At 44.8% G+C, this 17,317-nt stretch overlaps 1 protein-coding gene across 1 annotated transcript in view; it reads left to right on the top strand.

The window, feature by feature from the left end:
• Positions 1–9,364, top strand: part of Chn2 (chimerin 2) — a 279,816-nt gene extending 270,452 nt beyond the window's left edge. Inside the window, exons 9-13 of the mRNA XM_013351372.2 lie at positions 499–672; positions 2,954–3,031; positions 4,656–4,793; positions 6,132–6,237; positions 8,203–9,364. Coding sequence (XP_013206826.2) covers positions 499–672; positions 2,954–3,031; positions 4,656–4,793; positions 6,132–6,237; positions 8,203–8,374 — 668 coding nt within the window. The 3' untranslated portion in view covers positions 8,375–9,364. The remainder of the gene's footprint in view (positions 1–498; positions 673–2,953; positions 3,032–4,655; positions 4,794–6,131; positions 6,238–8,202) is intronic.
• Positions 9,365–17,317: the final 7,953 nt, after the last annotated feature.

A 17,317-nucleotide genomic window follows, 5' to 3' on the forward strand; every position in this document is an offset into this window, starting at 1 on the left:
CAAGAGGGATGGAAAACTCCAGGCTGAACGTCTGGAAGGGCAGGGTGCAAATCAAAGAGCAGACAGTCCTGCCGACAGATTGTTCTGTATCCTACAAAAGAGCATCCGGGATTTAAAGGCATGGCCTAGAATGAGCCTCCGTGCCCTTAATGAGCCAAGACTAACGTTGAGAATCTATGCCCCAAAGATCACTGTGGACTCCCCAGGAACCCCAGTCTAAAGAGAAAAGGCCTGTTAGCACACTGACCATCTCAGCGAGGTGTTCTTCTCTTTGGGTCTATGAAACAGAGGCAGTCATAAGGACAGTTCGGTCATAGAAAACTTCACAGGATGAATCTTGTGCTCATCTAGTGGGAAGTACCGTCTTCTGATGGGATGAATGTTCCAGGAAAGATATCAAACCCTTGGGTGCTATAATTTGTATTTTGGCAGCAAATAATTTGTCCTGGGATTTGACAAAAGGACCCAACGAGGCTAATGTGGCTTCTTTGTTCACAGATTGTGGGTTGAATGTACACAAACAGTGTTCCAAGCATGTCCCCAATGACTGCCAGCCTGATCTCAAGAGGATCAAGAAAGTGTACTGTTGTGACCTCACCACACTCGTAAAAGCTCACAATACTCAGAGGCCCATGGTAGTAGACATCTGTATTCGGGAAATTGAAGCGAGAGGTTTGTAAAATACTATCATTATATTATTATTATTATATTATACTTACTATATTACATTGATTTTCCTTTTCATTGAGGAAACCGACTCACTTTACTGCCCCTGTTATGACAGACTTTTACACACACACAAACACACATACAGCTAAATATACTTAGCCAACCAATAGCATTAGTTTCCATTCCTAGAGAAGTCATGTTTGTCCACATTCTGCAAATGTTTACTGAGTGTTTAAATACGTTAAATAGATGTTGATGATATGAAAGTCTCCTTTCTCAACCTCAAGGTGGTAGATTGGGGAATCAGAGGGACAGATAAACACAACACTGTTTCCAAAGCAGCACAGGTCACAGAGAAGGATGTCTTCACCCTATCTGAGTTTTTTTTTTCTATACTGTATTTAGCATTTATTTTTGGAAGAAGGTCATTTAAGTTTCAGCTATACATTAGCTTAGGTTACAATTAATTTCTACAAAGAAAGTAAGGTTGGTTTCTACAATGTTCTCTTATAAAGACAGAATAGACAAACAGTTTGCAATAGGTAAAGGAGAAGATCCAGAGCACTTAAGATCAAGTAGTGATAAATGTTTAACAAGGAATTTGCTCCCTCTTTGGAAATACTTCCTCTTCTGTAAAGTGAGTGGAATCAGTTGTACCCCAGAAGGTGGTGCTGAGGATCAAAACAAGTCTACCCATACGAGGGACCTGTCCAGTGCCCAGCATCCAGGGCACAGGGTGTGCTGGTTCCTTCCACTCTTCCTGCATGACCAGCTATAATAGTTACAACTGTCATTGCTGTAACAATACCAGACAGCAGCAACTGGAGAAAGGAAGCATTTATTGGGCTCATACTTTGAGAGTACAGTTCATTACAAGAAGGCATATCAGGAGAAATAGGGGGTGACTGGTCACATTGTATCTACAGTAAACAAAACAAAACAAAAGAGATGAGATGTTGTTTCAAAACCAAGTGTTCCATTAGAGTAGGGAGATAAGAAAACAAATCCTGGAAGGCTGGCGGGCAGCCTCTGCTGCTCTTCCAACCCCAGCCCATCTCTCAGGACAGCCTCTAGTCATCAGCTTCTGGGGGGGGCTCCCTAGATGTCCTCTCCCCTCTATAAACAGGACTGTACGTCCATCACTGTGTCCTGTAAACGGCTGTGACCAACCTCTTTGGCCATACCTGTACCCAACCGGAACAGAGTGGCACCCAAGTTTTGTCTTGTGGGTCACTTCCAGTGGTAGTTTCAACAGTGGGTGCTGAACACAGATGAACTGAGCACGTCTGCCGTGAGCTGGTAGAGCTAAAATTAAGCAAGCGTGCCTGCCACAAGAGAGCAGAGCTAAGATTCAACATGGCTGCCGTGAGGGAGCCGAGTCTCATGAGATTGCACATGGCTGCCTTGGTTCCGGGAAAAGAGCAGAGTCACCCATCCCTTGTATTCAGTACAGACCCTCACATATGGCAGATATTACAGTATTACATAGGCCTTGAAAGAAAACTTGAAAGCCAGGAATGTACATTAGTTATCAAGAGTTAGACTATATAGTTCACTCCTTTTTGCTGTAGCTCAGTTTTGACACCAGTTCAATTTTATATATGGAGTCTGATCCTCTAATCCTTCTGCTACTTGGATATGTCACCCACTGGGTAGGAGAGCAAGCTAGGTTTTAGCATGTTTTAACACATCAGTATACTCAAGAGGGCAAAAATATGTTCTCTTTCTTACAGTGATTAAGTTTTCAAACGATTAAATGGAATTTAACTTTACCATATCTATTTATATGAGTAATGCTTGATTTCGAGCATGCTTGGTAGGTTAGCATACTGTCTCATTTATGATTAAACACAAGAGGCTATACAATTTAGTTTTCTCCAAGAGTAGCTATGTACAGTACACCACACGGCTGAATGAGATGCCAGGGAGAAAGCCAAGCTCTGCCTGCATTGGTGAAATAAGTGTGAGGAAATCTGATGACCAAAGGTAGTTAGGGAGAATCTTAGATCTCAGCTCACTGTGCACCCAGTCAGGAGGAAGACCCAGACTCCACTGAGAAGCCCATCTCCAACAAGCAGATGAAGACAGACTCAAGTGAAGCTTGGTGGGAAAAAATCCAGGTTCTTGGGCAGTAGAGCAGGATGCATCGATCAGGTCACTAACCAAATCTACACAGTTCCTGCCAGCACTCAGTGCGGGTAGAAAATTAGAATGGCTTTTTACATGCCGTGGGACCCCAAAATTAAAGTCCTCCCCATCTCTCCTGCTCTCCCCTGCCCTGCAGGATTGAAGTCAGAAGGGATCTACAGAGTCTCTGGGTTCACAGAACACATCGAAGATGTCAAGATGGCATTTGACAGAGGTAAGTGTGAACTGTCTTTAATGCTGCCTGACTTATCCTGACCATCAGTGAAGCAACGAGAGCTCACTAACAGCGGAAGTGGGGTCTGGAAACTACTGAGAGTCGTTCTTCAGAAATCGGAAGAACCGTTCTTTAACATTCTTCTGGGAGAAGTGTTTCGGTAGACAGGTAACCCCGGAAGGAAGAGTGTGAGAAAGCTTGAGTGGGAAGCCTGTCCGCAGATCATCACAGAATGCTGTCTGCATTCTCATTTCAGGGTCTTAGTGAGAGCTTTTCTCTCCGGATTCCAGAGAAGGGAGCTGGGGATGAAAGCATAGGTTCAGGAGCTAAGTTCTTTGTTCTTTAGGGACACACACTGTCCAGGAGCCTTGGCTGTAACCATCATATTGTTCAATAATCTGTCATATCTGCTATGTATTTAATGTCTTGGTCTGTGCTTTTAGTTATTTGTGGCTTCTTTAAAAACTTAGAACCATTTGCTAAGGCATTTATGCTTTTAATTATCCACATACAGCAGGTTAATACTCTCTATACAATCGAACAATATTTTTCCAAAAAGAAATCTCATGACCTGTGTTAGGTGAAATAGATGGATACTAATAGTAAAATTTTAGAGTTAAAAAAAATGACTTAAGGACCAGCAAGATGGCTCAGTGAGCACTTGCCACCAAGTCTTACAACCAGTGTTCAATACTCTACACCCACAAGATGGAGGAGATAAGCGACTCCTTCAGGTTGTTCTCTGACTGCTGTGTGTGTGCCATGACACAGATAGGCCCCCTAAAAATAAATGTATTTTTAAAAACATATATAATGCTTCAGAGTGCTGGGAAGATGGCTTAGCAGGCAAGAGCACTTGGTGAGCGACAATGAGAATCTGAGTTCAAATCTCCAGAACCCACGTAAAGATGTGGGTGTGGTCTCATGTGTGCCTGTAACCTCAGCACTGTGGGATTGGAGACAGGAGGATAGCCGGGTCTTGATGGCCACCACTGTCATTCCTGGTTCCATGTGTGTACACAAGAGACATATACATACACTTTACACACATACCACATATATAGACACACACATATGCACACAAATGCCTTGAGAATGATCATAACAATTAACAAGAAATGTCATTGTTCCTGTGCTATGAGTAGGAAGGGTCAGATTTAAAGAAGCTTCAGTGAGCCTGAAACCAAAGATATCATCTTCTAGTCCAAGGCAAAGATAACATAGAGGTTAGAAAAAGATTATCTGGCCACAGAATAATGAGTTTCCTTATGGCATTTCATGCATGTGGACCATCGTATGTCACTTCATACTAGAGTGTTGCTCTGTCATGAAGTGGTCTGCCTACAATAGGGAGTTACTGTGATCAGTGTCTGTTGGCTCATTAGCAGGGACTGGAACCCAGAGAAACTCTTGATCCATCCTGCTGTACTCTTGTCTGTCCTCCCTCTTCACCACCATGCCACCCTCGCAGGGGTCCTTTCTGTCACCCCAGGCTCCTGACATTAAGAGCTGAGATTCTGGGACTTGCCAGAACACATTCAATGCTGGCTCTCCTTTCTCTGTACCTGCTTTGACTTGGTGAATTAAGATCTCATTGAGACTTGGACCATTCCCTGTTTTGCAGACGGTGAGAAGGCTGATATCTCTGCTAACATCTACCCAGACATAAACATCATCACCGGAGCCCTGAAACTGTACTTCAGAGACTTACCGATCCCCGTCATCACATACGACACCTATTCCAAATTTATAGAGGCAGCGAGTAAGTATGGAGGACTACAGGCCTTTTACTCTGAGGAAAATTAAAGCTCAGATCTTTTCCAAGATTTTCGTGAGCACTGGAGTAACAAAACAGGAAGAATTTAGATGCTGAGATGCATGGGCGAGAAGCTGAGCCTTCTCTAAGGAACTTTCTTTGACTTTGTGGAATATTAAATATCTTCAAAGGTTTTAGTATGTATGTTAATGCCTGACAGGAGGAAGCAAAGGCATGTTGAGATCTGTCTTAATTAGGGTTTCTATTGCTGTGAAGAGACACCATGACCGTGGCAACACTTAGAAAGGAAAAACATTTAATTGTGGTGAGTTGCTTACAGTTCAGAGGTTCAGTCCATTATCGTCATGGTGGGAGCGTGGTAGGAGCAGGCAGACAGTATTTGAGAGTCCTACATCTTGCAAGCAACAGGAAGTTGATTGACAAACTCTATGGTATTCTGAGTATAAGGAGACCTGAAAGCCGGCCCTCACAGTGATACACTTTCTCCAACAGGGCCACACCCACTCCAATGAAACCACACCTCCTAATAGTGCCATTCCCTGAGATTAGGGGGGCTAAATATATCCTGTGGAGGCCAGTTACATTCAAACCACCACAAGACCCATGCCCAGTGTCCTTTCCAGTTGAGCTGTGGTCCTTCCCCGAGCAAAACCAGTCCTTCCTGGGTTCTGGTGGTCTCAGAGAAGGTTCTAGCAGCGGAGTGTTTCTGTCCCAGGATAACAGTAGGGATTTCCTTGAGTTCCTGCCAATACCTATCAGTGGCCCCAAGTTCACACACTCTTCCTTCCATTGTTAACGTGCCTAGTATCTGCTTCCTAGCCTGGGCTGCCCATGAGGTTAACCCTTGCCATGCCTTTGTGAATGTGCCTTTATTGATGGCATTGTTGATTGGCTCATCTGCCAATGTCCTTGAGTTGAAAAATGTATTTGGAGGCATGGGAAGGAAAGAGCCATTGGACAGCTTCAAGGGCACACTAACACACAATACAGAAGAAATTAGAGCTTTGGTAGATTTAACAAGTTCAGGCTTCAGAAGTGCATCAGAAACTGTATATGTGCCCCCAGAATTTGAAATCCTATAGTACACTTGTTCCCTGGATGGTGAGCGCAAAAGCCACTTATTTCACAGATGTTGATTTAAACATACAGTGCTCAGCCTCAGCTCTTTCTGGAATGAGACGGGACACAAAGAAGCTGAGTGAAAGAATATATGAGATTGTATGAATTTGTCAGATGCCTTATTTGCAGCGAAGACAAAGCAGACTTCTCATCGCCCTTCTGGACTGCTGGTATCTAATGTGGTTGATTTTGTGTTCTTTATAGAAATCTCCAATGCAGATGAGAGGCTGGAAGCCGTCCATGAGGTCCTGATGCTGCTGCCTCCTGCCCACTATGAGACCCTGCGATACCTGATGATCCACCTCAAAAAGTAGGCCAACATCTCCATGCCTGACCTCCCCGATCTACCCAGGGTGGGAAGGCATTAGGGCACCCCACTGCAAGTATACAGAGCAGCTCTTGGTGTGGTACGGATTCTAGAAACTGGGACTGGAGATACCCAAGGAATGCAGCTCTGTTCCCTCTAAAGGCGCCTCTGTCTCCTCCAGAAAGGAAGGCTAACACCTTGTCCCACTGCCAAGTCCAGCTGTCAGCATGAGGTGCAGCCTTGGCTCCCTCTGGACCACACTTCTGTGTGCTGCCCTGGGGACATACTCCCAGGAAACTGTACCTCAATGATGCTGATTTCTTAGTCACAGATGATTTTTCAGCACCACTGTCCCCTCCAAAAAAGCAAAGGTTTCACTTTGTAGTGCTGGTCTCCTTCCTCTTAATCACAGCTGATTCTTCAGTCCCAGGTGACCAGAACTCCAATTCCAACTACTCTAGGGACAGCCCTGAGGCAGTCTTTGCTTCCTTCTGAAACTTCACGAGCCAGGCCTCCATGTCTGCGCTGTTCTCAGTGTTCTTATCTCCCAAGAGCACACAGAGCACCCATTAGATTCTGCGCACTGATGGCTTTCCCAGCCCAAAGTTCCAAACACTCCACAGACCTCAGAAAAACAGCATGGTCAGGTCTGTTACGACAGCCATCCTTTCTTGGGTACTCACTTCTGTCCTTGTTAGGTTTCTGTTGCTGTGATAAAGACCATGAGCAAAAGCAACAAGGGGAGAAAAGGGTTTATGTGGCTAGCATTTCCATTTCATTGTCCAGCACTGAGGGAAGTCAGGGCAGGAACCTGGAGGTAGGACCTAAAGCAGAGGCCATAGAGGAACTCCGCTTACTGGTTTGTTCTACACGACGCCCTCGTGCTATTTACCACTATTTACTGATGCAGTGGAGGACCCCCTGCCCAGGGATGGTACCACCCACAGTGGGATGGGCCCTCCCATGTCAATCATCAATCAAGAAAATGCCCCATAGGCCAATCTGATGGAGACCTTTTCTCAATTGGGGTCCCTCTTCCCAGAGTGAAGAGTGGCCTCTCTCCTGCTTGTTTTTTTGAGCTCTGCAACATGAAAACAGTTCAAACTGAGCTGACCAAAAATAACATTAAGTGGCTAATTTGAATCTGCTTCAAAGAAACAGAGAGCAAGGGATTGTTTCTCTGCAAAACCTAAACACGTTTTTAACACAGTATGTTCTGTCTTGTAGAACGTACTCCTTTTTATCTCTGATGAACACTCTTAAAAGAGTAAATTCCTGAAGGCAAAAACCTAGAAGATCATCATTCATTCCGCAAAGAAACCAGTAAAGCAACTTGAGGACTTAGATTTCTTCTTTAAAACCTCTTTGCTTCTTTTCTGGATGCTGGTCCAACAATAATGACTGCTCTGTACCTCATCCTCTGGGAACTAGGCATAATAAACAATTGCCCTCCAGTCTGGCCACATTCCAGCCATTCTTCTGCCCTGTGACAATAGCCAGGGTCTTCCTAAACACATAGCAGCCTGTTCTACAAACAGTCTTTCTCCTGTGGTACTAATCCACATTCAGCCCCCTCTCCAGCGTGCAGACCAGTACGAAGCGGTGACAAAAACCAGACTTCCCTATGAGGAAGGCCATGGGTCGGCTAGTGACCTCCTGCCCCTTCAAACTGTTGTCACCTAAATAACACTTGCACACTCTTCTTCAAGAAGGACAGGCTCCCAATCCTTAACCTGTGTTCTCAGTAGATCCTAGTAAGTCATTTAGTTCTACTGGCTGAAAGCAGGATCAATAACTTAAAAAGGAAAACAAATCAGAAAATTATCTTTAAAAGATGACTTCCTGCCATTCTTGGTCTCCACTTGCTTTCACAGCCTCCTAAGACCCAGAGATAGTCTCAGACCCCAAATGCATAGCTAGTATGTCAGTCCTGCCAATCTGCCTGAAATTTCTGTGCTCGCCTTGCAGGGTTACCATGAATGAAAAGGACAATTTAATGAACGCAGAAAATCTTGGAATTGTGTTCGGGCCCACGCTGATGAGACCCCCTGAGGACAGTACTCTGACCACCCTCCATGACATGCGGTACCAAAAGCTGATCGTGCAGATTTTAATAGAAAACGAAGACGTTCTGTTCTAATCTATCAGGGAAATGAGCTGGTAGCGCTAACGGAATAAAACCATTTCTTACACTTGATTTGTTTTTCAAACAAGTGGTAGGATTTCCCGGACCACAGTGGACTGCAGTGTTGGGGACTGTGTCTCCCTCCTCCACGTGAGAGCAGGGGTGAGGGTAGGAAACCCCTTACCTTGGGTCTTTTGCCGTGCCTCGTATGTATGTCTGTTTTGCTGGAAGAGTGATTAATAAATCTTTCTTTAACTTATTAAAAAAAAACGTAGACCTTTAAACATCAGTCTTACCATTAATAAAAGGGAATTTAATTCATAAAGGTACTTGGTACAATATACATTTTCCACCTTCACAAAAAGAAGACAATTCTATATGTTAAGTGTTAAATGAAACCTATATTGTAAGATGTATTTTATTTTAGCTGCAAGAATGTTATTTTATTTTAGCAAATAGAACTCAATGCAGTGCATTGGTTATGGCCCTCTCCCTTGTCCCCCCTTTTCTTGCTGTGATGCCTGGTGAACGTTGACCGTGAATGCAGTATCACCTTGACATACCTCTGTCCTGATTCGTGCTTCGATAAAAGTTTGCCGCTCCCCCATGGCCCTGCTTTCCACAGCCCATGCTCCTCAGCACTGGTTTTCTGCTGTGAGGTAGTGTATGTTCACAGTGACTCTAGCGTGGTCTGAGCATCCCCAAGTTTCCTTTCTGTAAGCATTGTGTGACTCCCCAAAGGGTGTTATGGAATTGGTTGTGGCCTCTCCATATCTCCAGGGTGTGTCTTGTCACACAGAGTGATCTGAGAACATTTGGATTGTCCCCCGCGCAGGTTGGCACTTTCCCTCTCCTCCTCCGGGCCCTTCGAGTCCATGTCAGTGGGAAATGGAAGTTCTTTGCCACGTCTCTACATTTGATGACTCATGAACCCACAGAATCTTTGTTGTCTTGTTCCTTACTTTTCTTTTATAATAAACCTATTCCTAAGTTATGAAAAAATAAGGTTGGTTTTTTTTTAACCAAATGTGTTTCCGTCATAAAGTTGTTCTGTGGGGAAGATAATTTAACACGATTTTATTTTATTACCTGGGACCCATCCTATTGGCTATATTTATCTTAGCATGAGTTTTTCACACCAAGATCTCTATATTTGTAACTTAGGAAAAGTATTTTAAAACAACAAAATTGTAAATCTAGATTTTTTTTTAAAAGCCAGTTGTGGTGTCTTTCCCTGAGATGCCCCATGTACTGGCATGTCTTGCTTGCAATGCCCAGAAGAGAATTGCCCCATTAAGGTGATGGAGACGATGACCCATGTACTGACCTGTCTCGTTTGGAGCACCTAGGAGAGGATTGCTGTGTTAAGGTGGTGGGGACTGCAGAGTTACAGCCAGAATCCAGGCACCTGGGGCTCACTTTGACCTGCTCCCTGCTGTCAGCATTCCTCACAACTGTACAGATTTGTTCGTTGTGGCTTCTATGCTTCTTGATACTGTCAAAAATAATCTGGAAATGGTTTTATTTTGTGAAGTGAGCAATACTTTGTAATTTATGACCGTGTAAACAGAAGGAGAAGCATTCTGCGTATTAAATGCTCTGTCCATCATTTTGGAGATGTATCTTGACAGGGGAATCTGTCTCACCGAGCTATAAGCCCCTCAAAGAATCCCCACCTCACCTGAGCCACCCTGAAGGATTTACAGCTCACCTGGGTGACCCCAAAGCAACCTGTTCCTCCGTGCACTTCCTCCTGGGCAGCCTGTCGGGAGGGAAAGGCTCTTCACTTCTGGAAGGCACATTGCACCAATGCCCCCTCCCTGTTATGTAGCAGTAAAAGTTTTCAGAAAATGGTGCTAGGACCTAACAAATAACAAGGGTTTAGGAGTCAGAAAGGCCCATGTTGATTCTAGACTGACTGACCTGGTACCGGATCTGACTGGCAGAAGCAGGGTGCAGGGTGCAAAAGAGGGAGACTGGGGATGAGTTGGCGCCTCTGGAAATATGGCAATAATGTTCAGATTGTGACTTTGTAAAGGACTGTGTGGCCCAAAGTAACAAGATATGTATTTTTCTCATTGTGGCTTATGAGGCATTGGGGAAGGTATCATCACATGGGACTTGAGAAGAAAGAAACATGAGAAGAATTTTTCCTGGGTTAAGGGGAAGTCCCAGCAACATTCAGGGATGTTGGGACATGGCTCAGTAATGTGCTATGAGGATGTTCACTCTTTCTCGAAGGGATCCTAGCACCTGATCCCCACACCCTGGCTCTAATCTATAGCCTGCTCACCACACCTGTCACCCAAACCACCTGGCAGCTTGGTCCAGCTCCACCTACCTGGCTCCACATTCTTTCCAAGGGGATAGTACCAACTACAAAGAAGAAGCAATTTTGAAGATTTCCACAAATGATTCGTGGGAGGTGGGATGGGCAGGGTGAGTGGGAGAAGACAGCAGTAAGGTGGGAGGGGCCACTGACCCCCCCATCACTGTGAATGGATTTTCAGAGCCCTGATCTTGACTGTGGCTTGGGTCTGGTGCGAAAGTTAAGGATGACGGCTGAGGACAGCCAAGGAAAGGGACTTGAGGCTGCATTGGAGGTGGAGAAAGAGTCAGGAAGAAAGGCTGTCTGGGCTGTCCTCACTCCACTGAAAACCAATGTGAGTGGCTTAGATGGTCCAACCTCTATCAAAATCTAATTTATAGATGTTCTTTAGTTTTTAAAATATAACATGTATTAGCTTCCACCAAACTTGTGTCAAGCGTCCCTTACTATGAAAACCTAGAGGCAAGGGCAAGGTTTCTCTCGTGGAAAGAATTAAATGATTTTAGTGTGGCTGGAAGAGAGCCCTGGTCATGCTGAGGGTTTCGGTCTCTAATGTAAGGGGTGCAGGAGTCAGTAATGTTTCCATAGAAACTTATAAATTGTCTGTTTGTCTTATATTTACAGAATAGTGGTCAAGATGTTAAGAGAGTTTTTACATAGCTGTGAACCAGTTTCCCATAATGCTACTGTCCTGTGAAACCAGGGCACACTCAGCAAAACCAAGAAATCAACACTAACATACTCTAGTCACTGAACTTCAGGCTATCAACGTCCATGGGTGTTTCCATTCATTTCTCTTCCGTTGTATCCCAGGATACAGGATGTAGTACACATTCTTAGGGATCTATGAGATGGTTCCACACATAAAGGTTCCTGCCATACATCTGGCAACTCATGTTCCAGCCTCAGAATGAATCCATGCCAACTGACTCAGCAAAGCTGTCCTCTCTCATACACACACATGCTATGGCACACTTAGGTCACACTCATAACACGCACACACACACACACACACATATACACACAATTACAATAAATAAAATAAATAAATAGGACTTGACACTACCGGGGTGGCTAAATGAGTTCAAGTACTTGCTCCACATGCTTGATAATCTGTGTTTGGTTTCCAACTCCTGGTGGAAAAAGAGAAGCAATTTCCTGAAGTTGACCTCTGACCTACACACAAATCTGTAGCACACACGTGCCCCTACTCATACACACATGGTGCACGCTAAGGATGAGTCAGAAAGGAAATGTGAATTACTTGACTGCGGTCCCTCAGAGAATGTGGGAACAACAACTGGCATCAGTAGTTGCTCATAGCAACAAGACTGAGATGCTGCTAGCCGGGACCAGGTAGAGATAAACACGATTGGGTTGCAGTTAGGAAGTGAAATTGAGTTTGGCTGTAGATTAGCTTTAAGAATCTGATCTAGCCGGGTGATGGTGGCGCATGCCTTTAATCCCAGCACTCAGGAGGCAGAGGCAGGAGGATCTCTGTGAGTTCGAGACCAGCCTGGTCTACAGAGCTAGTTCCAGGACAGGCTCCAAAGCCACAGCGAAACCCTGTCTTGAAAAACCAAAAATAAAAAAATAAAAAAAAGTAGAAATGGTGCTCCTTCAGCAATCATGCAGTGTTTGCTAAAACAAAAGGCACATGCAAGAACGAGGTGTTACTGGGGCAAGGGAGGAGACATAGAAAAGGCTGGACCTGATGACATGGAACTGCCAGGGCTATTTCTAAGTAATTGCTGATTCTTGAGCTGCAGATAACAAGTTTCAGAAGGACTTAGTGGACATAATGACAGAAAATGCAGAGGAGGCACCCAGGAAGACCAGGTAGACATCTCCAAAGTACTAACCTTCAGGAGAGGAGAGACCGAGGAAAGGGGAAGGTGAGACCCATGGCAATGTAATAGAAGCCTGAGGATTTCCATGAGCTCTTTAGAAAGTATCCCATCCCAGGGGCTGGAAGATGGGTCAGTGGGTAAGTGTGCTGGCTGCTCCTGCAAAGAACCAGAGTTCAGTTTCCAATACTCATGTTGGGTGACTCCCAACTGCCTGTCACTCCAGCTGCCAGAGAGCCAGTGCCCTCCGTGGGCACCTTGGCACACATGCTTACATAGACTCAGAGAGACACATGTATGCACATAAATAAAAATGAAACAAATCTTTTATACACATCATATAGTCTGGTTAGCATCACAATGTCATCACAATGTCCTTGTACTCACTGTTCTTTTGTATCTGCCAGGCTTAAGACATCTAACATAGTTAGATCCAGTGTTCTGGAGAGGCTTGCTTAGTTAGATGCTTTGTAAATACAAACCAGTGTGCTGTGGTCTTACTGTTTGTGTTCCTCTCTCCCAAGTTCATATGCTGAAACCTATTCCTACCATGGTACTTGGAGGCCGCACTTTCCAGGGATGGTTAGGTCATGAGGGCAGGGCCCTGTTACTGAAATTAGTGTCCTCTTCAAAGAGAACCCAGAGAGCTCTCTTGTCTTCTCCACTGTGTGATAATGACTGCTTGTGACCTAGGAGGAGTGCATCATCAGACAAGCCTCCTGGCATTTTGCTCTTGACTTCTCACCCTCCAGAAATGTAAGTGATAACTTGTTTACGAACCACCCAGCCTGTAGTGTTTTGTTTTAACAACACTGACTTGCTCAGCCTGCTTTCTTATAGCACCCAGGACCTACAGCCCAGGCATAGCACCACCCACAAAAGACTGGGCCCTCCCACATCAATCACTAATTAAGAAAATGCCCTCCAGGCTGGCCTTGCCTGATCTTGGGAAGGCATTTTATCAACTGAGGCCCCCTCCTCTCTGATGACCCTAGCATCTGGCATATTGACATAAAATTATCCAGCACAAAGCATGAGTAGACTAAGGTAGCTAGCAGTAGTAAATTGTTTTCCTAATTTGGGTTGAAAAGATTTTTATCACACCCCAGGTTCCTCTTTGTTGCCTTCCCACTGATGACTTGTTTTTCTATTACTAATACAGGATATCACAAACTACGGTAATTATATATACAGCTGCCTCCCATTAAAATACAAACGCCATGAGACAAGACTCATGGCTACTGTTTGCATAAGTAGCACACGGCATATATCCACATACCCTCTGACACTGTCCCTGGCTGAGAGTGCAGGAAGGGTCAGCCATAATGTGTGAGAGAGCATATGGGTGGTTTGGAACACTCAAGTAGGAGTGGAGAGGAAGGGGTGAGAGCAAATACTCAGGCCAGCCTGAGAGATGGAAGAGGCCGTGTACCAAGCAAAAGGATGAAAGATCCATCAAGTGGCAAGACAAAACAGAAAATAGAAGACGGGAGGCTCTGTGCCAGTCGGGATGCTGGTTTAGGTTGGGCAGTCGGGCTCAGCCCACTCACAACATGAGGGACCAAAGGAGATCCAGCTGTGAGCTCTTTGGGAGGCAGTCAGGACCTACTGACCAGGGCAAGTTCAAAGAACAGGGTCTCATATGGAAACCATGACTTCTGGTTTCTATCACTAAGCAATTTTTTAAGAAAATAAGAGAACCCAGAGGATAAGTGGGGTCTGTGTGGAGATGTTGGGAGTTTAGTCTGTGGGTTAGCATCAATGGCATAAATATCTGGTTGGTCATTGAAACTCAAGAGAAAGGATGAGCTGATAGGTAGAGTTCAGAATGGTAACATGGACAACTGGCATGAAGAGAACCAAGATGAGGCAGGACAATCTAAGGAGTATCAAACTCAGAGAGCCTGGGGAAGAACAGAAGTGGCTACAGGATGCAGAGCCAGGAGAAGAAGGCCATTGAAAGACACCACTTTTGAAAGAGGCCATGCTCTGCACTCAGGCTCTACAACTCCGAGTTGGAGCATCAGCGAGAAGCGCTTCAGATAGGAGCTGGAAGGCAGATTAGTGATGGGAGTGGATGTGGTGAGAAAGGAAAACAGAACACATGGTCATACTCACCAAGAAGAGCAGAACAGCCTTGCTTCAAAGGCTTGCCAATCTCCTGAGTATGTAAATGGCACCCAATAGAAAATCTTTTCTAGTCACCAAATGCATAACTTCGCATAACCTCTTCAACTGCTGTGCGCCTCAAAATCTCCAGCGTTAATAAAGTGCTACTGGAACATATTTTGGACATGCCAGTTGCCAAGCATACCTACTTTTCCTGCCCTTCATTTCTAAACTGCACAGAATCTTGGTCTATAAATCGTTCTTTATCTGAAAATGGATATAATAACATAAGCTGCTCTTCAGGCACCCCAGACACTTTTTGAAGATCAGTTGATATCCTTACTGTGAATGCTCCAACCTCAATTGAAAGTGTATAGCAATGCACAGATATGAGTGTATTCCCAGCCCCATGATGGGGAAGCCTCATTTAAGGGTTTGCAAACCAGGAAGGTACAAGACTGGATAAGGATCCTGTCAAGGTCAACATGAAGGTATAACATTGGAGGAACAAAGCCCAAAAGAGCTCACCTTGGAAAGAGCATCCATCTTCCAAGGCCAAGTAGAAAGGGCCTGTGTGGGGCTCCAGGTGTGGGATCTCTGTATGAGAGCACTTGTTCAGCATACGTCAAAGAAACTCCAAAGAAAACAACAGCGAAAAGCCTACACTCAAATTCCTGGACCAGCAAGCTGGCTCAGCAGGTGAAGGCACTTGCTATTAAGCCTGACAATCTAAGCTCACTTCCAGGAACCCCTGATAGATGGTGAGAATTGACTCCAAGATGTCTCCAGCGTCCAGAGGTATGCTGTAGCAAGCAGTCATCCACAGGCACCTACACACACACACACACACACACACACACACACACACACAGAAACACACAGAAACACACAGAAATAAAAACAAAGGAATTACAAAAAAGAACTGTATCATGACAAAAATAGTTCTCCTCATGCCAAAGATTCAGTGTTATGGCCAAGTCAACAATAAACCTTAGGTTCACATACATGGTATGTATATAAACTGTGTGCATGTCTAAGAGATGGACACAAGATTCTTTTCTAGGAGGTCATAATAATACAAAATTTCGTTTTGTTTTGTTTTGTTTTTCTAGAGAGGGTTTCTCTTTGGAGCCTGGCCTGAAACTCACAGAGATCTGCCTGCCTCTGCCTCCAAAGTGCTGAGATTAAAGGCATGCGCTTAATAATCCATCAAGCTTCTGGATGGATCCCAGTGACTCCTCCCTGCCTCCTGGGCATGGTCAACTTCCAATCAATACCTATAAAGACTCCTTGAGTATGAATAAAGAGACAGACATCAATCTATAGGAAATATGAGCAATAGAGCTATCTAACAGGAAAGGTAATTAAAAATTATTATGTAAATATGTATACAGGGCAATGAGTATGTAAATTATTATGTAAATATGTGTACAGGCCAATGAGTACGTGTGCCGTGTGCATGCAGGTGCCCTCACAGGCCGGAAGGGGTGTCAGGTCCCCTGGAGCTACGTTCAAGCAATTGTGAGCTGCACAATGTGGATGCTGGGAACTGAACTGAAGTTTTCTTTGAGAGAAGTACTCACGGTTAACCACTGAGCCATCTCTCCAGCCTCAGTCAGGAACATTTTGTGGCATATGAAATAAAACTCTGATTTAAAAGGACTTAAACAACTGGACAGTGGTGGAGTACACCTTCAATCCCAACACTCAGAGTAGCAGAGGTAGGCGGATCTCTGTGAGTTCAAGGCCAGCCTGGTCAACAGAGTGAGTTCCAGGACAGCCAAAGCTACACAGAGAAACCTTGTCTCAAGAAAAAAAAGGGGGGGTGGGGGAGGAAAAGGGGCTTAAAAAAATACATCTGCTAGCTGAACAGGAAGTCCTGCTATAGGACCCATCCATGCCTAGATCTGTCTTCCTGTCAGCCAGCATTTCTCTCAGAATTTGACTCGGGGTTTACCGTGGCTGCTCTGCCCCAGCTAATGGCAAAGAACCCTTTCTAGGCGCCCTCATCAGCTGTCAATCACACTGACCAGGATGGTTTTGCATGTGCAGGGCTAAGTCAGGTGAGGGCAATGAGATCAGCAGGGATGTTCACACATGGTGGTTCACAAAGAAAGATCCCATGGACACCAGGACCTAGGCCTTGTTCATAAGTCAGGGTGTTGTCCCTCTCTCAACAGTTAGGAGTCCCACGAAAAGACCAGGCTAACAGCCACAGCACAGACCCAGAGGACCCAGAGCAGACCACTGCAGGCCCTCTTCTTGTCACTTTGGTCTCTGTGAGCCCACGTGAGACCGGCTTAGTTGATTCAGTGGACTGTGTTCTCCTGGTGTCCTCCATCCCCTTTGTCTCCTATATCTTTCCATGCCCTCTTCACTCCTTTCAGGATTGCCTGAACTCCTATGGGAGAGACAAGATGGAGGCCTCCAATTTAGACTCCCTATCTCTGCATAATGTCTGGCTGAGGTGTCTGCACCCGCTCCCACCTGCTGCCAGAAGAAGCCTCTCTGTGAGGGAAACTATACAAGGTGATGACCTATGAGTATAGCAGTTAGAATCATTTCAATGATTTTATTTTTTATTTATTATTTGTTTATTTAATACCAGTTGTATTCGGTTCTACCCTAGGTTTCCAGGCTATCCAGTCTGCTGTTCCTGGCCTTCTAAGCAGT

Source organism: Microtus ochrogaster, linkage group LG3, assembly GCF_000317375.1.
Source record: "Microtus ochrogaster isolate Prairie Vole_2 linkage group LG3, MicOch1.0, whole genome shotgun sequence".
Lineage (NCBI taxonomy): Eukaryota > Metazoa > Chordata > Mammalia > Rodentia > Cricetidae > Microtus > Microtus ochrogaster.